This window comes from Cydia strobilella, chromosome 1 (assembly GCF_947568885.1).
Source record: "Cydia strobilella chromosome 1, ilCydStro3.1, whole genome shotgun sequence".
NCBI classification, from domain to species: domain Eukaryota; kingdom Metazoa; phylum Arthropoda; class Insecta; order Lepidoptera; family Tortricidae; genus Cydia; species Cydia strobilella.
The window spans coordinates 2222083-2246743 of record NC_086041.1 but is presented as its reverse complement, the minus strand read 5'-3'; the positions used below and the strand labels follow the sequence as shown (position 1 = coordinate 2246743).

General features: G+C 39.8%; 1 protein-coding gene across 1 annotated transcript; it reads right to left on the bottom strand.

Moving 5' to 3' along the window:
• Positions 1-152: 152 nt before the first annotated feature.
• Positions 153-24455, bottom strand: LOC134748489 (kinesin-like protein KIF20B). The gene is made up of 14 exons (XM_063683314.1): positions 24267-24455; positions 23799-23976; positions 23220-23315; positions 20315-20397; positions 17093-17282; positions 16214-16348; positions 13838-13926; positions 12778-12893; positions 10615-10831; positions 8714-8852; positions 6873-7006; positions 6009-6150; positions 3227-3441; positions 153-397 (listed from the first exon to the last, which is right to left on the bottom strand). Exons 1-14 carry the CDS (start codon positions 24311-24313, stop codon positions 247-249), a joined length of 1932 nt encoding a protein of 643 aa, XP_063539384.1. The 5' UTR covers positions 24314-24455; the 3' UTR covers positions 153-246.
• Positions 24456-24661: the final 206 nt, after the last annotated feature.

Sequence of the window (24661 nt, the reverse complement as noted above, 5' to 3'; positions counted from 1 at the left end):
GCCGTAAATACATTTGTAATTTTGCTCCAATAAAACAACACTTAGATTCATAAATCTATTCCTAAAAAAAAATCAATACAGTAGGGTAGGGTAGGAAACAGTGGCTCGGAAAAAATAGCCGGGTACAGTGGCTCACTCAACCTAATTCCACCATGATAGAGGCGATATTGTGGCGACTGAGCCACTGTTCGTGCTGAGCCACTGTTTCCTGACCCTACACATAACTAAGGCTACACACAACATAGATTATTCAGGGAGGCCGGCGGTGTTTTTCCACTGTGCGAGGCTCTCGGCCACCAGCTCGGCCCTCTTTTTGTAGGCCTCCTGCAACATTGTGGGCATGTTCTCCTTCAGCGAGCGGATGTATTCGTGCATGGCTGACAACTTCGCCTTCCAACTGGGAAATAAATTATATCTTCTAAATAAAATAATTAGGGCTTTTAAATCAGCAGGGCAGGGCAGGGCTGTTTTACTGTTTTTTTTTTATACTTACTGCGACAATAAATGACTTTTTTTTTTATCTATCAGGTAGTCAAATAGTCGGGCAATATGGATAGTAATTTAGTAATAGCATAGAGTAACTGATACTAGAGCGGTACTGTCATAGTAAATTTTGTAACCCCCGTAAATTCACTGCCATCTGTCGACACACTTTAAAACTAAAAATGAAGATTTATAAAAATACGATAGAATGTATTTAAATATAGATAAATGATTTTTTTTATTTGCATTAATTATTTTTATGATTTTGACGTTCTTTCACTGATATGCGTTAAAATTGTTAGATAACAAACGAAACCGTCAACGCCATCTATACGACTGTAGGCCAAAACTAGTAGCGCCCTCTGAACGAGAATCAAATTTTCTTGATTTTCGAGGCACGTTTTTTCCTTAGACTGTATCCATCTATTACGGAGTTATATCTATCTTTGGTAATAGGGATGATGACACATTGTCATGTTGAATTTTATAACAAAATCTAGTAAAATAGATAGCAAACGAGCAATTCATCACAATAATGTAAATATTAAATTAATATATGAAAATGATAAAAAAATACAGGACTAGTTTCCACATTTTTTTTTTACTTTCAAAATGGTAAAAAGTAATGGTACCATTCGATTCCATACATTTAATCAAAGATTTACAGCAACTATTATGTCTCTGTTTGACCTAATGGTTGACTGGTAGAGAATGCCTTTTGGCATTAAGTCCGCCATTTGTACATTTTTCTTTGCTTGTGCAATAAAGTTAAAATAAATAAATAAAATAAATAAATAAACTATATACATAAACGCAATATTTCACCGACAAAATCGCAATTTTCTTGTTTTCCACACTAAGATGGGTTCTCAGTTGGACGGTGACGTCACATTCACTTATCGTTTTGTTAGGAGCGTTTCGCGAGTGAAGTATGACTGTCGACTTTGACTATCATTTCTAACTTTTGTATTGCTTTAATGCAATGGGTCCCATATAGACATAAGACATCCTAAAAACAAACCTGATCGACTGATACTATAAATACAAAGATAGATATAACTCCGTAATAGATGGATACAGTCTAAGGAAAAAACGTGCCTCGAAAATCAAGAAAATTTGATTCTCGTTCAGAGGGCGCTACTAGTTTTGGCCTACAGTCGTATAGATGGCGTTGACGGTTTCGTTTGTTATTTAACAATTTTAGCGCATATCAGTGAAAGAACATGGGTCAAAATCATAAAAATAATTAATGCAAATAAAAAAAATCATTTATCTATATCTAAATACATTCTATCGTATTTTTATAAATCTTAATTTTTAGTTTTAAAGTGTGTCGACAGATGGCAGTGAATTTACTGGGGTTACAAAATTTACTATGACAGTACCGCTCTAGTATAAGTTACTCTATGATAAATACTATTAATAAAAAATTGTCATCAAACCTATTGCAAATGGTCAGACGTTTTATTTTATATATAATATTTTTATTTGAATTTTATTGCACAATAAACAATAAGTACAAATGGCGGACTTAATGCCTCAAGGCATTCTCTACCAGTCAACCATAGTTCAAAACAGAAATTCTCGAATGTGGGTGCAGTGAGAAAAATAATTCGGACATGACATCATCAGATTTGATGGAAACTTTTTTTTTTATACCACATCGGTGGCAAACAAGCATACGGCCCGCCTGTTGGTAAGCAGTCACCTTGGCCTATGGACGCCTGCAACATCAGAGATATTACATGCGCGTTGCCGACCCTTTAAAAACCTGTACACTCCTTTTTTGAAGAACCCCATACTGTAGCCCTAAAGACTAAAGAGAAGAGATACAATAAAATAATACTAACCAACATCAAGTTACTTTGTCATTGTTATATTGTTGGCCCGATGATTATTGTCACATTTATATAATTTTAGAAACTTCCTTGGATTAATTTATTTTGATGCCAATGGCCATTAAACATCATCAAAGACCTATGTAACTCCGTATAAGATGAATACAGTCTAAGGAAAAAACGTGCATCGGAAATCAAGAAAATTTGATTCTCGTTCAGAGGGCGCTACTAGCTTTGGCCTATTTTCGGCTAGATGGCGTTGACAGTTTCGTTTGTTATTTAACAATTTTAACACATATCAGTGAAAGAACATGGGTCAAAATCATATAAAAATAATAAATACAAAAAAAAAAATTTTTTTTAGTTTTAATCGTGTGTCGATAGATGGCAGTAAATTTACTGTGACTACAAAATTTACTATGACAGTACCCCTCTATCCTATACAAGGTGGCTAAAAAATAAGTGCGTTCCCGTTGCCATGGAGGTTTTGGGATTATACTGAACAATTTTTACTGAGACCAACCCCGAAATCGCGAAAAAAAATTGGCTGTTTCATACATTTTGGCTACATTAGGGGTAGGGTACATTTTTTTTCGCGATTTCGTGGTTGGTCCCATACTAAAAGTTACTCAGTATAAGACCAATACCTCCCTGGCAACGGGAATGCATTTATTTTTTAGCCACCCTGTATATTCTCTTTGACATCATGTAACTGCGTCAACTACACACTCACAGTTTTAAAACTGTAACGAGACTTCGTGTGCACTTACCCATGCAACCTCCTGAATTCCTCATCTTTTTCTCTGTGAGCTTAGCTTTAGCTTCGGCCTCGTATTGCGTCGCGGCGGCTTCTCCAGCGCTCACGACCATCTTTGTCTTATAATTGTACTCTATTTTATACTTACGCTTCATCCTGTTTCGTCCAGAACACCAATTCCTCATGGATTTTCCGGAACTCTTCATCTTTTTCCTTGTAAGCCTGCAGCTTGGCGGTGGCTTCGGCCTCGTATTCGTCCGCGGCGGCCTCTTCAGCGGCCCCGGCGGTTGTGTCGGCCTCGCGAGCTTGTTCCGCTGCGAGGATTTTAGTTTTTAAGTCCGCTATGGCGACTCGGGCTTCTTCCTGTTAGGTTAAATATTTATGGAGTTGGTGTTAATGATTTCGTATAGAGTTAGAACAAGAAAAGTCTTCAATGATTTTAATAGCACGCGCAGTGCATGTGTTATTTTAAACGTCAAACTTCTATGAAATTATGACGTATAAATAACACTAAACATGTGTTTAGTGTTATTTATACGTCATAATTTGGTCGTTATTTATACGTCGTAGATATGTATCTAGAATCACATATCTGAGCCAAGTAAAAGAGAATGCATCGTACGAGCAAATCAAAAGACTGGCTCAGGAAAGAAAGGATTGGCAATTACTCCACCGACAAGAGCAAAGCTGAGTTATGATGATGATGACATAATACTGGCACTGCGTATGCTATTAAAATCGTTGCATACATTTCTTGGTCTAACTCTAAGACCTTATCAAAATTAGTAAAAATACAAATTTACAAAAACGTCCTTGAACTCCTTGAAGTTGTTACAATCTCATAATCTACGAAAATAAAGCAAATTGAGAAATTGTAGCTACATATAAATAATGGGGTCCCTTTGTTTGACATAATTATTGAAAGTCATAATGTCATATTATTAATCATAATTCTGAAACCGTTAACTTTCAGGATTTTCCTCAGGTTATCCTATAGATAGGTTAGGTTAGGTTTGTTTTATGGGAATCCTGAAAAGTTACGCGTTTCTGAGAAAAACCAAATTATAACTAATGATAATATGACAATCATTACGCGCGCATTAGTTTTACACTGTAATGTCATGTAAATGTGTTTTCAATAAATAAATTACATTATGACTTTCAATAATTATGTCAAACAATAAAGACTCATAAATAATAATAATAATAAATAATAATAGAAAAATTATTTATTTGGCAGACAAGAAACCCAATTTTTACAATTTACAAATGAACAAAAAATACAGTGCAAAATACTAAAACTTACAACCTAAAACAATGAAATAAAACATTTACAAACTTATGGACTAAAGATGGCCGTTCTCGGACCGGTGCAGTTTTCGAATATATATATAATAAATATGTTTTTGTTTAATTGAGTGTATTATAAGCTAAATTTTCAAGGAGCAGAGTGTTACTTCATGAAGATACCATACCGCGGAAATATTGGAGTCAGAAAAACAGATTTCCATGGTAAATTAAATAGCCCATTATAAATTGTGTAAAATATACTTATCAACATTTCTGATAAACTGGTCAAGATAATGGACTAACAAATATTTGGAACATACAAATCAGGGATGTTGCGGATGCCGATTTTTTGACATCCGCGGATGCGGATTTTTAAAGGCTCACATCCGCGGTTGCGGATGCGGATGTCGAGATTAAGGACATAAAAAACGTCAAATATTACACTTTATTAATTTTTATTAAAAAAAAAAAACTAAACTTTTTGTATTTGATCAAGAATATAGGTGCCCCACTATCGCATTACTATACTAAAGTCCAAATAAAACAAACTTTTCACTTCTTGCCGCTGTCCGTCATAGACTAAAGTGCTCGATCGACGAATAACAAAAACGAAACGAGACTCCTATTGGCTAATAACGAAATTACCTAGCACTTACGCCGCCGCTAAGACGTTCCTGCACCTACCTGTTCCACATCCGCATCCGCATTAAGTTCCGCATCGATTTTATGCGGATGCGGATGTTGAAAATAATGCGGAAGTTCCGCGGTTGCGGATGCGAATATTCGCAACATCCCTGATACAAATATTCACTTTTAAAGGGCACTTGGCACTAAGAGCTCTTTCACACCAACGTCCAATTTTTTGCGGGTACGGTCTTCTGCAGGATTCCGTTTTATGTAGTATCCCGCAAACAGAATGCTCGTGTGAACGTTACTATATTAGCACTTATTCTACTAAAACGGGAAATCTCTCTCTCCTGGGAAAGAGCTCTAAAGCATCTCCTTTGCTGGTTGAAAACAGGGACCGGCCCGCTATCTCTTATCGGGGTTTTATAAGGGTATTGCATAAGGCTTAACTCACCATACCCTTTGCCAGACGAAACCCTTTGTTTTGCTTTTAAAAACCCTTATATAAAGCTACCACATTTGAGTAATCGGTAGCCCAAATACCCTTACAAAACCCTTATCATCCGCTCACCAACACCTTGCATATTGCTTATAAGGGTTAGCCTTATAAAGGGCTTCCCTTTTAGCATATAAGCGTGCTAATTTAAGTCGTCTACCTTGTTCATAAAGCACACATTACTTCGAATCCGAGCGATCGTCGGCGGCGTTCTTTGACTAGGCACGTATTTTCTTTCCTTTTCATACACTACCGTAGATATATACTAATCCTGTCTCTTTCACGCAAAGGGAAACCTTTATAAAAAGCGCTTAAAGAGAAGGGTAACCCTTATAAAGGGCTAGCCTTATTTTTGGTTAGCTTTTCGGTAAGGGTTAGTCAAAGGTAGGGGGTATGAATGGGCTTGCAGTTCAAAAGGGAAAGTCTTTCAATGTGTTAGCCGTATTTAAGTGTCGCCCATTGAATGGGTTTTATCGCGGAAAGGGTTGTCCGGTCCCTGGTTGAAAATGAAAGTTACCAGTTTAGCCTGGCGCTGCATGACGAGGTTGGAGCGCGTCCTGGCCAGCTGGGCTCGGCGCTGTGCGAGCTGGCTGGACAGCTGTTTCAGGGCTTCTAGGGCCGAGCTAGCTGCTGACAAACTGGACGGCTCCATTAGCTTGCTGTAAATAGAAAAAAATGCTTTAACCCATAGACACAGTATACACAAGTAGAGACATGAAACCGAGCGACCAGGGGTAAGAGAAAGACATATTCATGTATTGACAGTTTCATGTATGGCAGCATAATCCTTTTTAGGGTTCCGTACCCAAAGGGTAAAAACGGGACCCTATTACTAAGACTCCGCTGTCCGTCTGTCTGTCTGTCACCAGGCTGTATATCACCGTGATAGCTAGACAGTTGAAATTTTCACAGATGATGTATTTCTGTTGCCGCTATAACAACAAATACTAAAAACAGAATTAAATTAATATTTAAGGGGGGCTCCCATACAAACGTGATTTTTTTGCCGTTTTTTTTTTAGTCTGACTCGCACTTGCCCGGTTTTTCTCCTTTACTCTTATAAATTTCGGTATTTCACCATCGCATTGCTGTGATGCCATAACCCGACCATGAAAAAATGCCCGGTCAGTGATAAGGACAAAGCATGGGATAATCCGTCTTTGGCTCCGTACCCGAAGGGTTAAAACGGGACCCTATTACTAAGACTCCGCTGTCTGTCCGTCTGGCATCAGGCTGTATCTCATGAACCGTGATAGCTAGACAATTGAAATTTTCACAGATGATGTATTTCTGTTGCCGCTATAACAACAAATACTACAAAAGCACGGAACCCTCGGTGGGCGAGTCCGACACGCACTTGTCCGGGTTTTTTTTAACTCACGTTTCGTCGATGGCCAACGCGACCAGCTGCGGGAACTGCGCGCTGAGATGGATAAGCCCCTGCTTGTATTCCACACAACTGTCCAGAGTTTTCTTTTGCCACAGAGCCAACTCCGTTTCTCTGTTGTGTACCATCTGTGAACATATTAAACTGTCATGTAATTGTTTATTATCATAAGTGAGGCGGGTGTTTATTTACATACAAGACATTATTGGTGTCATATATTAGCATGTGGAGGGTTGTTGGAGAAAAATAATAAACCAGTCTTAAAGCAGCGCTCGTCTTTGACTCACGTTCCCCGTGCCCTAATATACTAAACAATTGGGTACAATAAAAAAAAAATACAATCCTTAAAAAATATCTAAGAAATAAAAATTATCTATAAAAAAACAACTATAAGATCTACAACTACTACAAGGTTCTACTATAAGGTTGTCTGGAAGAGATCGCTGTTCAGCGATAAGACCGCCTATTGTTACCTACGCCGTTAAATTCCAATGTATTCTCTGTAACCTTTATTTTGTAGTGTGCAATAAAGTATTTTATTATTATTATTATAAGTAAAACTAAAGTAACCTATAAAAACTACTCGAATAACCCACCCCGCATCGTTCCCGAAGCAAAGGTGCCCATGACGCTCGCTGCGTTTTCGCGTTAAACCGCAATGGACAACCTCTGCGCCAGGAACGACCCGGAGCGGGGGTCGTGACCCCTCTTCATGTAATTTGCATTCTATAAAGTAAAGAAAGTTTTTCTTCTACAGAATACGGACATTACGGACACCAAATAAGCCCTTAACACGGAACCGAACTATTTTTGTTACATCCTGTATAATAGATTAGCCAATCCATTCTAATATTATAAATGCGAAAGTGTATCTGTCTGTCTGTTACTTCTTCACGCTTAAACCGCTGAACCGATTTAGTTGAAATTTGGCATAGAGATAGTTTGAGTCCCGGGGAAGGTCATAGGATAGTTTTATGTCGGAAATCATCCTTAAAGAGAGTGAAAAGGGGGGTGGAAGTGAGAAATTTAATGAATTGCCTGATAATTGATGTCAAGCAATTAGGCTGATGCTCAAATTTAATGATTGCTATTACACTTTATCCAGGCGCTAAACTTACTCTAGCTGCTGTTACTGATTCCACGCAGACGAAGTCGCGGGCAAAAGCTAGTAGGAAATATTAGGCAAAACTCTGCGTAGGGGTAGCCACTAGCACATTCAGAGGGTCTACTGCGAAATACGAAAATCGAAATGTCGTAATTTGCCTCTCTATCAGCTATCACTCTTGCATATTCAAACGATAGAGAAGCAGATGACGAAATTTAAATTTTTGCGTTTCGCGGTAGGTCCCTGTAAACAAACCGCCTTGATGCATCAATGTCAGATTTATTCGCAACAAATTATCTGTGAAAACTTGTCAAAAAACTGTTTAAGGTGTAGTATGTACAAGCAAAGAGAATATTAAGAAGAAGATTAATGTCATAGTGAATTATGTAGTCACAGTAAATTTACTGCCATCTATCGAATATGAATGAAAATGTATGAAATTAAAAATACCATTAGTAAGTACCTATATTGAGAATGTTTACTTACTTTTCCTCATATGTCAAAAGAGGAAAAAACTATATTTTTATTTGTTTTGTTGTTTCTGCATCCATCCACAATACAAGCTGTGTTATTTGTTCGTTACAAAGACATTAATTTGGCATAGCGTGCGTGCGTGAGCGCGTGGGCTACTGGCTAGCTTTAGTACCGCCGGCGGGAAGCGAGTCGTAGGTATAAATCCGAGCTCGCGCGGAGAGTTCCATAGTCCTGGTGATAGCTATTAGAACGGTACCTTAGCAATTTGATCGGCCAGAACTCTCTTGGACTCGTACACTCGTGCCGCGTAGTCCACCTCGTCCAACAGTCGGCCTCGCTCCTCCACCGACATGGACTGAGACTCCAACTCTTTTCTCAGTTGCGCGGTTTCGGCACTAAAAAAGTTTAAAAAAAAACACTGATAACAGTTACTTTTCTTATACTAATTATAATTGGTATTGCAGAAACTTCTAACATAAGATTTTATATAAAAAACCGGCCAAGTGCGAGTCGGACTCGCGCACCGAGGGTTCCGTACTTTTTAGTATTTAGTATACATCATCTGTGAAAATTTCAACTGTCTAGCTATCACGGTTCATGAGATACAGCCTGGTGACAGACGGACAGACAGACGGACAGCGGAGTCTTAGTAATAGGGTCCCGTTTTTACTCTTTGGGTACGGAACCCTAAAAATTACCTTAATTCACAAAAATTTGACCAAATCAATGAGAACAGAGCAGAATTAAAACGACAAAAGATAAGCTTTTCTCAGAAGTGACATATTAGAATATCTACACTATATATTAAATCACATTTAAAAACGGGTCTATCGCGAATTTATTTTGTTACCATTATTTACCGACGTTTCGACACAGGTTTCACTGGTCGTGGTCGCGGCTAACCGTCGGTAAATAAAGGTAACAAAATATTTTCGCGATAGACCCGTTTTTAAATGTGATTTAATATGTGTTCAAAACGCGAAAGTTTTAAATTTTATATCTACACTATAGTTCGCTTTTTTTAGCATTAGAAAAATGTTAAACAATCTTGACGTGTCTTTTTTTTTGAAAAATATTGAAAAACGCTTTAAACAAAAATAGTTTATATTTCTTATGAAAGCAAAAGAATGTAATAGATTGTATATGATTTATAATTGTAACATATTTGCTGTGACTTATTTTTAATAAAAAGACACGTAAGTGCCTGGTCATCGTGTAGAGTGCCCCGGGCGCCAAAATGGGAAAAAGGCAGCAGCAGGGATACTTTTGTCAGTCGTCAGGGCAGGCCTATGGAACTCTCCGCGCGAGCTCGGATTTATACCTACGACTCGCTTCCCGCCGGCGGGACTCGAGCTAGCCAGTAGCCAAGTTGGTTGCCACACGCGCTCACGCACGCACGTCACCGCGCGCTATGCCAAAGAAATGTCTTCGTCACGAACAAATAACACAGCTTGTAGTGTGGATGGATGCACAAACAACTAAACTAATAAAAAATATAGTTTTTTCCTCTTTCGACGGATGAGGAAAAGCAAGTAGACATTCTCAATATACCTACTGTTATTATTTTTACGATAGTTACAAACTACGTGGGTACTATTAAATTGTTTTAAAGATGTACATAATGTTTTTCACGACACATTTATAGCTAGATATCTACCTAAGACACCTAAGTATTTGAACGAAGCGTCGGCAACCCTAGCGTTGTGTTGGCGCGCGCGGTGCGGGGAGCGGCGCGTTAAAGGTCTCTCCATTGTATTTTTGTGTAGGTATCAAAACGGTAGGTATTTGCGTTTTCTTTGAGAGATAAGTATCTGTTCGTAAGAACTATTATATAATCTGTGGTTAGGGGGCGTAAATTTGGTGACTGCCCTGTCGCGACTAGACTGAACTTGCTGGCTTACCTTAGCACACGTTGATTCCATAGGAGATATCATAGGAGTCATTTTCTAGGTGTTCATGTGCCAACAATGATTTTAACGTGGAAAAAAAAAGTGCTTTTGTTAGTTTCCCGTACCCAAAGGGTAAAAACGGGAACCAATTACTACGACTACCGTCTGTCTGTCCCGTCTCACGAACCTTGATTGAAATTTGAAATCTAGTTGAAATTTTTACAGACATAATTAATGATTTCAACATGGAAAAGGTGTTTTTACTTACGTGGCACGAGTAATTTCGACGTCCACAGCCTTAATCTCATTGGCCTTATCCCTGGCCTCAGATTTAGCCGCGTCCAGCATGGCTCGCGAATTCTGTACATTCATGCGGCTGGCTCGCAGCGCCTGCACAAGTGCGTCGCGGCGCGCGACTCGACTCGCTTCGCTGGCTCGGGCGCAGGCTGATGATTCCATTTCCTCGGATAGGGCTTGCTCTTGTTCTGATATATAATTAAAAATAATTATTAATTATTTATTATTATGTTAATATAATGATAAAATTGATAATTCATAAACACCTATATTAGGTAATCCGTATTTTTTGACATTTAGATTTTTATTCTAGAAAGTTTCTAGACTAGTATTTTTTTATACAATTTTGGTGTATGACGGTCCTTTTGTGAAATTCTTATTATAAAGTTTGACATATAATAATTCAATGTTTTTAAGAATAATAATAACTTCATCTATAAATTGTTCTGATATTTAGATTAAGGTAATATTTAAAACTTGACAATTTAAAAGTGCTTGTCGCTAGGCCTATTTGAATAAAGAATATTTTGACTTTGACTTTGATAGTTAAAATTTTTTATTTAAAAGACTGATCTTTTTTTCTTTTTTTATACTACGTCGGTGGCAAACAAGCATACGGCCCGCCTGGTGTTAAGCAGCCTCTGTAGCCTACGTACGCCTGCAACTCCAGAGGAGTTACATGCGCGTTGCCAACCCTAACACTCCTCTCCCTCGTTGAGCTCGGGCAACCTTACTCACCGGCAGGAACGCAACACTATGAGTAGGGTCTAGTGTTATTTGGCTGCGGTTTTCTGTAAAGTGGAGGTACTTCCCCAGTTGGGATGACATCCGCTGTACTGTGCCCTGCCACACAAAGCGCCCACAAAATTTTTGTGTCCATACCTCTCTTTTGGACGTAGTTTATTCGGGTCATAGTAAAACAAAATATTGATGAAACCCAATTAACTTAGAATATACTCAAAAACTACTGTAACCCTCGGCGTAGATTTTATTTAAATGTAAATTTGTATACCTAAATTTTATTTCGAATGGCTTAGAAAGTTATGAGAATAGGCGATCCACCACAGAACAAGAGGTCTCGTTAAGAAAAAGACAAATTAACAACTCTGTTGCGCTGGTGGCCTAGTGGTAAGAGCGTGCGACTTGCAATCCGAAGGTCGCAGGTTCAAACCCTGACTCGTACCAATGAGTTTTTCGGAATTTATGTACGAAATATCATTTGATATTTACCGGCTTTTCGGTGAAGGAAAACATCGTGAGGAAACCGGACTAATCCCAACAAGGCCTAGTTTCCCCTCTAGGAAGGTCAGATGGCAGTCGCTTTCGTAAAAACTAGTGCCTACGCCAATTCTTGGGAGTTGCCAAGCGGACCCCAGGCTCCCATGAGCCGTGTCAAAATACCGGGACAACGCGAGGAAGATGAAGATGAACAACTCTGTTTGTATTGCGGTCGCGCGATTTGTCCCGGCCGAGTCATTCTCACACTGACCGCGTTGCTTTTACCCCCTAGTTTAGGAAACGGGAGTTGGAAGGGGCAGACCTCGGCGGACTTTCTCTGATCAGATCGGGGAAATCCTGAAGAAAGGCCAGGTCAAGAGCACCCTAAACCGGCGAGCGTGTATGAGGATTATGTAAGTGAAGGAAGCGAAAGAGGTATGTCAGGATTGTAGCAAGTGGAAATCCGTGGTCTCTGCCTACCCCTCCGGGAAATAGGCGTGATTATATCAAAGATAGATATAACTCCGTAATAGATGGATACAGCCTAAGGAAAAAACGTGCTTCGAAAATCAAGAAAATTTGATTCTCGTTCAGAGGGCGCTACTAGCTTTGGCCTACTGTCGTATAGATGGCGTTGACGGTTTCGTTTGTTATTTAACAATTTTAACGCATATCAGTGAAAGAACATGGGTCAAAATCATAAAAATTATTAATGCAAATAAAAAAAATCATTTATCCATATTTAAATACATTTTATCGTATTTTTATAAATCTTCATTTTTAGTTTTAAAGTGTGTCGACAGATGGCAGTGAATTTACTGGGGTTACAAAATTTACTATGACAGTACCGCTCTAGTATAAGTTACTCTATGATTATATGTATGTATGTATTCGGAGGGGGTCGTGAGATACTTACGTTTGATAGCGTCTTGCAATTCTCGTATTTTCTCATCATCGACGCCGAGCAGCTGTTTCAGTTGTTGCAGGTGCTCCTCTTCTATATCGTCGAATTGGGGATCCGGTGTTTGGAACCTGTGTCACAAATTCCAAACAAAAATATTGATAAAACCCCTTTCTACAAAATATTGGAAAAATTGTTTCTGAATTTTGACAACCCTAAATAGCCGAAAGGGATAGTGCCATATATTAGAAAGAGATAGCATGGTTCGACCCTGAACCGCTGTCAAACTTCGGTTTTGTAGGAAGCTTCCTTTCTGAATGGTAGTATTATTATTTATTCTGTGGTTGTGGGTACTTAGACAACGATATATATATGAAGGGTACACGGAAAGAACATGTCTAGTCACTTAAGTAACATTTTGAGTAATCGCGGTTTTAAAATTTGGAACCATGTCAAAATGCATGGCAATTCCGTGACCAGGTTTGTTTTAACTAAAAAAAAGTTGTGTTACATATATTATACAGTGGTAGCAAAAGATATAAGTAATAGTTTATTAAGAGCTCTACATTTTGAGATGAAAATCTCATTTTCCGATAAAAGTGACTAGACATGTTCTTTCCGTATACCCTTCATATATCCATACTAATATTATAAATGCGAAAGTCTGTCTGTCTGTCTGTCTGGGTGTTCCCTCTTCACGCTTAAACCGCTGAATCGATTTAGATGAAATTTGGCATAGAGATAGGTTGAGTCCCTGAGAAGGACATAGGATAGTTTTTATCCCGAAAATCATCCCTTAAGAAAATAAAAAGCGGGGTGGAATTGAGATAATTAATGAAGTGTCTGCTAATTTGTGTGCATAATATGCTCAAATTGAATAATTGCTATAAGACTTTTTCCAGGCGCTATTTACTCTAGCTGGGGTTACTAAGTCCACGCAGACGAAGTCGCGGGCAAAAGCTAGTATAATATAAATACTTAAATACATAGAAAACACCCGTGACTCAGGAACAAATATCCGTATATTTCACTACGCAGAGTATGGCTGGTGAATAAAATTTCACAATGAACGAACCTGATGAAGCATTTGCGGAGGTACTCGCGCCGCAATTGACTCAGCTCGTCGTTGTCCACGTACAACCATTCGTCGCTCACTGGCGTTTCCTATATCATCAAGCTATGTTTTACTATTGATATAATAAAACTGAAATCGGATTATATCGCGTATATTGGGCTTACCGTGGGACAGTCAATCTGTGTAAGAATGTCCTATAATATTTATTATTTATTATATTGAATTTAGTAAAAAGTGAAGCAATAACAAGATAGACGCCGCAACGAAAAAGACCACAAGGCGCCTAAGAAGCATTGGATGGATTGTGTAGAAGATCTGAGGAAGATGGGAGAGTTTACCAACTGGAAGAAGGTCGCCAGGCACCGCGTGACAACTGGAGGAAGATTTTGGAGGAGGCCAAGACCCACAAAGGGTACTGGAGGAAGATTGTGGAGGAGGCCAAGACCCACAAAGGGTACTGGAGGAAGATTGTGGAGAAGGCCAAGACCCACAAAGGGTACGTAGGAGGAAGATTGTGGAGAAGGCAAAGACCCACAAAGGGTACTGGAGGAAGATTGTGGAGGAGGCCAAGACCCACAAAGGGTACTGGAGGAAGATTGTGGAGCAGGCCAAGACCCACAAAGGGTACTGGAGGAAGATTGTGTAGGAGGCCAAGACCCACAAAAGGTACTGAAGGAAGATTGTGGAGGAGGCCAAGACCCACAAAGGGTACTGGAGGAAGATTGTGGAGAAGGCAAAGACCCGCAAAGGGTACTGGAGGAAGATTGTGGAGGAGGCCAAGACCCACAAAGGGTACTGAAGGAAGATTGTGGAGGAGGCCAAGACCCACAAAGGGTACTGGAGGAAGATTGTGGAGAAGGCCAAGACCCACAAACGGTCCTGGAGGAAGATTGTGGAGGAGGCCAAGACCCACAAAGGGTACTGGAGGAAGATTGTGGAGGAGGCCAAGACCCACAAAGGGTACTGGAGGAAGATTGTGTAGGAGGCCAAGACCCACAAAGGGTACTGGAGGAATATTGTGGAGGAGGCCAAGACCCACAAAGGGTACTGGAGGAAGATTGTGGAGGAGGCCAAGACCCACCCACAAAGGGTCGATAAGGTTGATTTTCAAATTGAAGCTATATGGAAATAGCGCCTTATTGACAACCGACAATAAGTACATTTTCATATACAATTTGTTCGCGCACAAAACGGAGAGTCGAGCCGAGGCGGCGCGCGCGAGGCACGTCTAAAAATGTCGATACAACACGGGCTATTACTTCGTTCTTTGTCTACAACTTACAATGTGTTACTTTTGGGTCAAAGTGTATCTGCAAGGCATTGATGTAAGTAAAGGGAGGTAGATATGGCACCAGACGCTAGATCGTGAGCCATCAAATATAGGTTTCGGAACCTATATTGAGTAAGTCGTACGGCTGACGCCAATGTGTCAAGATTGCCACAATCACCTACTAAATCATGGAGACTATATAAAGGAGCCAAATCTCTATGTATGAAACATGTCCATCAAAAAACAGTAATTAGGCGGCGCCACCATACACCGAAATACTACCAAAAACAACCTACGTAATTTGGTCGGGTTATTTGTTGCCTTATATGGTTCATGTTATACTCATGTCCCAGAGCCTAACTAGCGCCACCGGAGAGATTAGGAACTATTATTTAAAGCTGAAAGCGGTCACTTTTGCAACAATTCTGCCATAAGAGATTGGCATCCTATATACTAAATATTGCCTGCATTTTAGTTTTGTCAACTATGAACGAACGTCACGCGTCTATTATAGGGACCGTGCGCGTTGGAGGGTCTGCCATCTTGTGGCCTGAATCAGCACTTCACGCCAAAGCAAGTGCTGCCATCTTGTGGGCTACTTTGGAAGCATAAACTACACATTTACGCCTCGCGCCAAAAATCTGACGTCTCCTGTGCTGCCCCCTATAGTTTCTGCACGCTCCCTATTAACAAAGATAGATATAACTCCGTAATAGATGGATACAGTCTAAGGAAAAAACGTGCTTCGAAAATCAAGAAAATTTGATTCTCGATCAGAGGGCGCTACTAGCTTTGGCCTACTGTCGTAAAGATGGCGTTGACGGTTTCGTTTGTTATTTAACAATTTTAACGCATATCAGTGAAAGAACATGGGTCAAAATCATAAAAATAATTAATGCAAATAAAAAAAATCATTTATCCATATTTAAATACATTTTATCGTATTTTTATAAATCTTCATTTTTAGTTTTAAAGTGTGTCGATAGATGGCAGTGAATTTACTGTGGTTACAAAATTTACTATGACAGTACCGCTCTAGTATAAGTTACTCTATGCTATTAATAAAAGGTCATTGCTGCAAGGGACGACAGATTAAGATAACTTACGATCCGCCGCAGCAAGTCCAGCAGGTAAGCGATGAGCGCCAACGCCTGGGGGAAGGCATGCAGCGTGTTGACGGCCTTTAGCCAGGACTTCGACACCGTGCCCGGGTACAGCAGGCGCTTGCACATGTGTGGCAGCTGCAGAAGACAAAGAAACAGTTTAAATCTATACTAATAAGATAGTTTTTAAGTTACCGTACCCAAAGGGTAAAACTGGGACCCTATTACTAAGACTCCATTGTTCGTCTGTCTGTCTGTCACCAGGCTGTATCTCATGAACCGTTATAGCAAGACAGTTGAAACATTCACAGATGATGATTTTCTGTTGCTGCTATAACAAAAAATATTTAAACAGAACAAAATAAATATTAAAGTGGGGCTCCCATACAACAAACGTGATTTTTTTGCCGTTTTTTTGCGTAATGGTACGGAACCCTTCGTGCGCGAGTCCGACTCGCACTTAGCCGGTATTTTTCTCGATTTGGCCACCGTAGCATATAGATATTCCATTGCAAGTTTGAGAAAAGCACTATACAAATTTCGGACGAAAAACGGAGTTGCCGGCCGCGTATCCTTAACCGGCTTCGCAGAGAGGTTTTGGGATTATACTGAGCAACTTTTACTATGGGACCAATCCCGAACTCGTGAAAAAAAAATTTAGCCTCCCATGGCTCCCATAAAAAATGTATCAGCCAAAATGTATGAAACAGCCAAATTTTTTTTAGCGATTTCGGGGTTGGTCCCATGGTAAAAGTTGCTCAGTATAATCCCAAAACCTGCCTGGCAACGGGAATGCACTTATTTTTTAGCCATCCTGAATAGTAAATGTACTATTCAGGTTGGCTAAAAAATACCTGTACCTGTACCTTATGTGTTCTGTACCTTAGTGACATAGTTGTCGTTGTTGAGCTTGTCGTCGCCCGTGATGTTTGCGAGCAGCGCCCCGGCGACGTCCACGAAGCGCGCGATAGTGAGCGGCCGTATGAGGGTCGCGCCCGAGTCCCCGCGGGCAGCGAGCGCCGTCTGCACGCGGGCGAGCTCGGCGCGCTGCCATGCTATGTTTGCGATTGGTCTGTAAATTTTATTTTCAACACACTTGCTCAAAACGACGTTTTTATTCCACCGATTATTGGCTCATAATCCTAGATATTAAACACGCATGCTCTTTTAGTGTATTATTCCACTCGTGCTTTTTCATTATATTATCCGACTGAGTTAAGAAGGTAACTGATTGATAATAATATGCATGTAAAGGGAGCCTTCTTTAATTGGTCAGACTGGCGGGCACCGGCGCGCCCGACCGCCTGCGCGGCCGGGGCGAGGGGCGGCCGGCAGTATGACAGATGCAACACACAATACTAACTATTTTAACTATTAAAATTTGATTAAATATGAAAGTTTCTTTTTCTACTCGTCGAGTATAATCTGTGTATTACAACTTCACACGCAACACTACAACCTTACTCTTTTCAACGTTGTATAGTCTATGGCTTTTCCGACTCAAGCATAAGAATGAGGGCTATCGTTTTTTTGCTCACCAGTTGGCGCCTCTGTTGATGGTGGTCCAAAAGACTATAGAACAGCTGTCAGTCATTGAAGTGACAAATGACATTTGACATTTCGAACTATGGAAAAGACCACCATCTACACTAGCGCCCCTAGCGGCGAATTCATACGCGATAGCCCTCATTTTATCGATACGGTTTAGTCAATTATAAAATTTTTGAAAATGGAACTTCATACATTTTGATAAAATATTTCTTGCTTAAGGAGACTCGATTCAAAGCAAATTAGCCTACTTAAACACGCTGCTGCGTCGCACTGCTTTGTGATTGGTTGGCCAACAAAAACATTTTATTTTATGTTGTAGTAGAAACAATAGCTTCATAAGTCAGAAACGTGCATGTGACACCCTTTATATAGCAACATTCATACCCTACGAAAACCGCTTAGCGTTGCTTGTTAGTTTCCATAGGCTACGGTGGCCAAAATCGAGAAAAAAACTGTCTTAAAATTGAATTTAGCGCGGAGCAGGTACTAGGGCCTCATGAGTTACGAGGAGGTGTCGTTGACCAACCCTCCGGGGGCGCCGGGTCCGGCAGCCGCGGCCGGGGCGCGCACGAGTATGAAGGTATCGCGTATCTTAGCTGTATAGGTACTTTTGGTTTTGGTTTGGTTTGGTGGTATGATTCTACTAGTTGAAAGTATAATTTTTTTTGTCTCGTAGAAAAAGTATTGTATACAATAGTGATATAATCAAGCTTTTCAATCTCGTACCTTAGTTAAGCAACTCAGCAAGCTTCGTTGCTTAAACACGGTACTCGACTGAAAAGCTCTATTATATCACGATTGTATAAAATACTATTTTTTTCTCGCAAGTGTGTTGAAAAACGTCGTATGAAACGCGTGTGCATTGGTCATTACACACATCGGCTTTCTTATTGCGCGCTCGCTTACAGCTCGCGCGCACAATATCGCCTCGTGTGTAATGACCAACTTAGCACACTTGTATCATAATGTACTATTTCACCTCAGCAGCTCGAACAAGCCTACTTTCGTCACTACCTGGAATGAAGAAAGTGCGACTTTCCTCACTCCAGGGAGTGAAACAAAGTAGATTTTTAATTTAGTCAAGGCCATGAACAGCTGCCACTTAATACTTCGGGGTCTATTACAAATTCGAAATACATTTTAACCTTTAATATGTTCTCACTATCGAGGTGAAAAATTATGTGTCACACGAGAGCAAAGTTATTTTACATCTCGTGTTTTTGAGTCCCTCGCTACGCTCAAGATTCTAACTTAGAATCTTTCGCTTTCTCGGGACTTAAAATCAACACTAGCAAGAAAAACCAACTTTCCTCTCTTGTTGCACAAATAACTATTTTTCTCTAGTAATATCTGCAATCAGTAACCCCCTTATTCATAAACGTCTATTAAAGTTGACAAGCCGCTAATAATCGTTTGTCCCTTTCCGACGTAATGGCACAGGGCGGACACGCTATACATCAAAAATCACTCGCGTTTCTATGTGTGAACGGCACGTCCGTACACGCGTCATGCGTCATAGTGTAAGTTGCTTAAAAATAGTACTGAGAGCACGCCAGAAGTCCGCCAGATTTCTGTCGCGGGGCGAGGTAATTCGAGTCGGGACGGAGCGGTGCGTGGTCGTTCTGTATGATAATACTATTACTTATTCTGTGGTATTGGTATGATGGAAAGGGACAAACCATTATTAGCGGCATATCAACTTTAGTAGACTTATGGCCTTTATAAACATACGATGAATAAGGGGGTAAGACTATAAGCAGATTGGTTGAATGGTTTATATCATGAAAACGAGTCCTCCAGCGAGGACTTCTACTCATCAGCTTTGACATGGAATATGTCTTTTCTTTTTAGCCTTTTTTCATATGTCTGGTACCTTATTGATTTAAATTAGACTGCCAGTTTCGTATTGCCTTGTATGGTGGGTTTCTTAAATTAGACTGCCAGTTTCGTATTGCCTTGTATGGTGGGTTTCTTAAATTAGACTGCCAGTTTCGTATTGCCTTGTATGCTGGGTTTCTAGAGGTAACATACGGGTACTATTAAATTAAATTAAATTAAATAAGCCTTTTATTTTTTCTCATTTTTGTACATGCATAACATTTTTTTCATTTACGTGCAACAAACAAATAAATATTTACTTTAAACATTTCAATTTACAGTTACATTATTATTAATTATTTATTTGAATTTATAACTTTTATAATACTTAATTTAATTGTGACAAAACATTTAATTATTTATTTACTTATATTATTATTATTAATTCATGCACTGAAAATAATTTATATTTTTTCCAAATGAGAACCCCTCTGTAGGGTAAAGGCCTCCTCCAATTTTGCCCATTGTTTCCTGTCCTTTGCTTTTGTTTGCCATTTTTCTCCCGCTATGTCCTTAATGTCATCGACCCACCTTCTTAATGGCACTACACTATACGGGTACTATACGGGAATTAAATTGAAGAGTAACATAACAAAGTTGGTCTAATAATACAAAACTCTTGATTTGATTCTTACCTTACTTACCTTTACTTGAAATACTTTACTTTAATCTTACCTTTGATCCTTGACAGTTACACAAGCTAGAGCCCTATCGAGAGATGCTTCCCAGCCACGGGATCTGTCTCCTGATGGGGTGCGCTGTAAACGAAAGATAACAAAATTGTGTGACGAGAAGACAAGTAACATAGTTAGTTAGTTTTGTTAGTTTTGCTGGGCATTTTCCGCGAATCGACATCCAATGTGCCTATTATGCGTGAAACGAGGTAGCGCTACTCTAACCACCCCAGCTCCTCCACGAAGCCTAGCAAAGTCTTCAGGTTGCTAGCTGCCTCCTTTAGTGTGCATAGATTCCCTGTTTACAGTCTTGGAGAATATGTTTTGTTGTTTCTTCTTCTTCCATGCACGCTCTGCACATGGGGCTGTCAGTTTTACCCATATTATGTAGGTATTTGTTTAGTGTGTTATGTCCTGTTATTAATCCTACTATTTTACGTAGTTGGCTTCTTGGTGTTTTCAGTAATATTTTGGTGAGCTTGTGGTTCAGTCACAGAATAACTAATGTTCAGTTCCGGTAGAATTTCTTTGGTTTGCCTGCATGTCTTCATTTCATTCCAGTACTTGTTGTGCAGTTAGACAAGTAGCATGTGGACCACAGGGCGGACACGCTATCCATAAAAAAAACCGGCCAAGTGCGAATAGGACTCGCGCACCGAGGGTTCCGTACTTTTTAGTATTTGTTGTTATAGCGGCAACAGAAATACATCATCTGTGAAAATTTCAACTGTCTAGCTATCACGGTTCATGAGATACAGCCTGGTGACAGACAGACGGACAGCCGATTCTTAGTAATACGGTCCCGTTTTTACCCTTTGGGTACGGAACCCTAAAAAATGTCAACTACCCTATTAGAGTTTTGGTTTGCATAAGTTATCGAATTTAAACTGTTGTGAGTCATACTAACATTAAATCATTTTACGGTTTAGACTCACTTGTTTTAGTCACTCGCGCGACATGTTTCGGAGAGCCTAGGTCTCCTTTCTCAAGCACTAATAGTGCGAACAGCGTTCACGACGACCGTGTATTGCGTACTGCCGCTGCCGCGCGCCGAGAAAACCGGTTGGGGGAGGTCTTGCGCTATCGTTGTAGGCGGGCACATTGGTGTGTTTGGGTTTGGGTCACCTAACACTTGTAGCGCCACACAGCACGAACTCACTATGTCCACTACACTGTCACAACACTCACCGGCATTCTGCTGAGGAATCACAGGCTTCCATGCTGGCGGCACAGCCCAGCCGCTATCCCGATTGAAATTAGGGCGCCGCCCAATCTCGATCGCTTCACGTATATTACGTGGTACGTAGCATTTTTCTCCGAAACATGTCGCGCGAGTGACTAAAACAAGTGAGTCTAAACCGTAAAATGATTTAATGCATAAGATGTTGAATTATTGACTGAGGTGGTCTTCTAGTCATCTCATAATTACGATCACAATGTAATGTTCAAAGCATAGATATTAATACGGGTCTCTATTGTTTCTCATAAAGTTTTAAGTCATAATGTATTCACCCGGTATGGGTGTATGAGTCACCCGTTGACCACGAACGCTGTAAAGAGTTCGAAACGTCGGGATGTATTATAAATTCAATATACGCGATATAATCCTTTTTCATAGTTTTATTTCATGAGTAACTATCGCGGTAACCGAAGACAATATCATAATGTATTGTTTGTCCGAATTTGGTTTACCTCAGAAACGCATCTTAAAACAAGCCCAACCTATCTTTCAGGATAACCTTACGAAAATCCTGAAATGTTATTGGGTTCAGAATTATGACTAATGATAATCTGACAATCATTACATTATGACTTTCAATAATTACGTCAAACAACGGAATCTCCAAGAGTTTTGATTGATTCACGGTTAGTTTCACTATACTTATATTGACCAGATTGATGGTAACGTTGAAAGCGAACGCACCCGACGCGCAAGAATGAGGGTAGACCGAGCGCGGTCTACACAACTTTGACACCCACCCGCTATCTTCAGTCACCCGTGAACAAGATGCATGTAACTGCATCGAAATATTTCATAAACTGTCTTGGGTGTATATGGTGGAAATATTCGCTGCATTGGGTATACGGTCTTGGTGGCTCAGATGATATAGAGCACTGTACATAATACAAAAGATGGTCAGATGATTTAAGGAAAACTGCTGGTCCACTATGGACACGACTAGCCAGAGACAGAGAGGCATGGAAGGCAATGGAGGAGGCCTTTGTGTCAAAACGACACGTCGAGCCGGGTTGTTGCAAGCAAATAAATAAATTGGTACAGAACAATCCAAGATAGACCCTTGTGGATACCCTGGTTTGATTCTGCCAACCTCTAGAAAAGTGTTAGTCTCAGCTTTCCGAGTCCGGTCCGGACACATCCCTACAAACAAGTTTCTGTGCATGATGGGTGTTAAATCGTCACCACTGTGTGCAAACTGTCAGAAGACTGATGACTTGTCTCACGTGTTGTTGGAATGCGTCGGAATTCGGACTTGAGAAAAAGAATTTTTGGTAGTCTGGGCTCCATGCACAATGGACAGATCAATTGTTGGTTGGCAGAGCCTATATCGGACAAAGCAATCAGTGTTTACCACTTTATTGACCTCTCCCTTGAGTAGGGAACTATGATAGCACCCATGAGGCTGACATGTTCACCTAGTGTCCAAAGCCTCCATAAAAACCAGATTATAAAATAAAAAAAAATATTGTAATAAATATTATTAACTGTATGTTCGATAATAAAAGGCTTTGAAATTGAAAACTAGCGATCCAATCATAGTTCGCAGACATTTCTGCTTGATACAAAATTAATTTAATACAAAAGGTAATCACGGTCTATATCCCGGTTAAAATAAGTCTAACGGGATCTCTGTTAAAACAGTATGTGTTACAGTCGTATGTCTTACCACAGGTGTAGTAGTTGGCCTGAGGTATTGGTTGTTTCGGAGTGGAGTAGTAGCAGGCTGGCCATAGCGGGAGTCTCCTTGTTGGGAACGGGACCGCTGGAAAATGTTAATATCATAGCAACATTCAATATTCTGGTTGCGGTTACATAAAGAAATTAAGCTACTTGAAAAACATTATGATGAGAAAAGGAATGGGAGAATTAATCAAGTACTTAATGATGATAACAGGACTATCCAACTGTTTTGCTTTGTCCCAAATCTATTACAGTATGAACTACTATTACTTAACTGCAGTATATTAATCACTAATAAAATAATAGTATAATAGTACATTGTGCAACATGGGGCGTAAGTTAAATATTGCAAACGAGAGTATAGCTAAATACTTAGTTATTTATACTGTTTTTCATCACACTTGCGATACAAGAATGAACAAGACAAGACAAAAAACTGTTAATTATAATATTAGAAACTTCATCAATCGCTAGGGAAAACGCTTTTTCTATAGTTCCCGCTAAGCCTGAGTGCAATTCCACATTTACTGAGTGAGTGTGATGAAAAGTGTTTTTTTCTACTTACCCTATTTACAGGCAGCTTGGTAGCCGAAGCCTCGCGACTGTGCCTGCTGACTGCGACCGAGGCGCGCCCGGGCTCGGCGCTGTTGGACCGCGGCCCCGTGGCGCTCGGCCGCCGGGAATCCGATAGACGGTCGGTAGAACCAAGGCGACGGGGCAAGAACGATTGTCGCCCTTCCATTCTGTATTATCGAACATTTTACTCCATAGTTTATCACTACATAGTATAAAACAGTCGCTTCTTGCTGTCTGTCCTTATGTACGCTTAGATCTTTAAAACTATGCAACGGATTTTGATGCGTTTTTTTAATAGATAGTGATTCAAGAGGAAGGTTTATATGTCATCAGCATTACACCCGTACGAAGCCGGGGCGGGCCGCTAATTAAATATAAAGAAAACTAGTTTTAACTTGGTGTTGTTTACTGTGAATCTCAAGATATATTTGTATAGGACGGTTTTGAGTAAGCTTACCTTGATTTTCGGGGAGCCTGCCCCAGGACAAATCTTGTAGGGATCATAATAAATTATTGTTTACTTAGATGGTATAACAGTTATAACTAATTCGAGAATAAAACCACAATGACAATTAACAAATCACTTTATATCGCCAACGGCAGTTACAAATTTCATTTCAAACTTTGACAACTTTGTTCTGTTGTTTGACAATTTACAGCCAGTGACAGCCAGAAGGCCCATAACTTTAACGATGCGTTCGGACTTCCGGTTCGAGCGCCATCTTGATAGTTAGCATCGTGATTAATTACTTTGTTTTTTGCTTATTAATATTGTTTAAAGTGTAATATCGATAGCTTATTATACAGTAAACTAATGTGGTAGTGTGCAGTGAATGGAGAATTAATTTTGAA

Bases quoted from the DNA above. Each gene is read 5' to 3' on its own strand.
- LOC134748489 (XM_063683314.1), bottom strand. From the start codon at position 24,313: ATGATCCCTACAAGATTTGTCCTGGGGCAGGCTCCCCGAAAATCAAG. The intron at 17,283-20,314 runs GTAAGATTAAAG...TAAAATTTACAG, and splicing joins GTAACTGTCAAGGATCAAAG to ACCAATCGCAAACATAGCAT. The intron at 3,442-6,008 runs GTAACTTTCATT...TTAACCTAACAG, and splicing joins TGCAGCGCCAGGCTAAACTG to GAAGAAGCCCGAGTCGCCAT.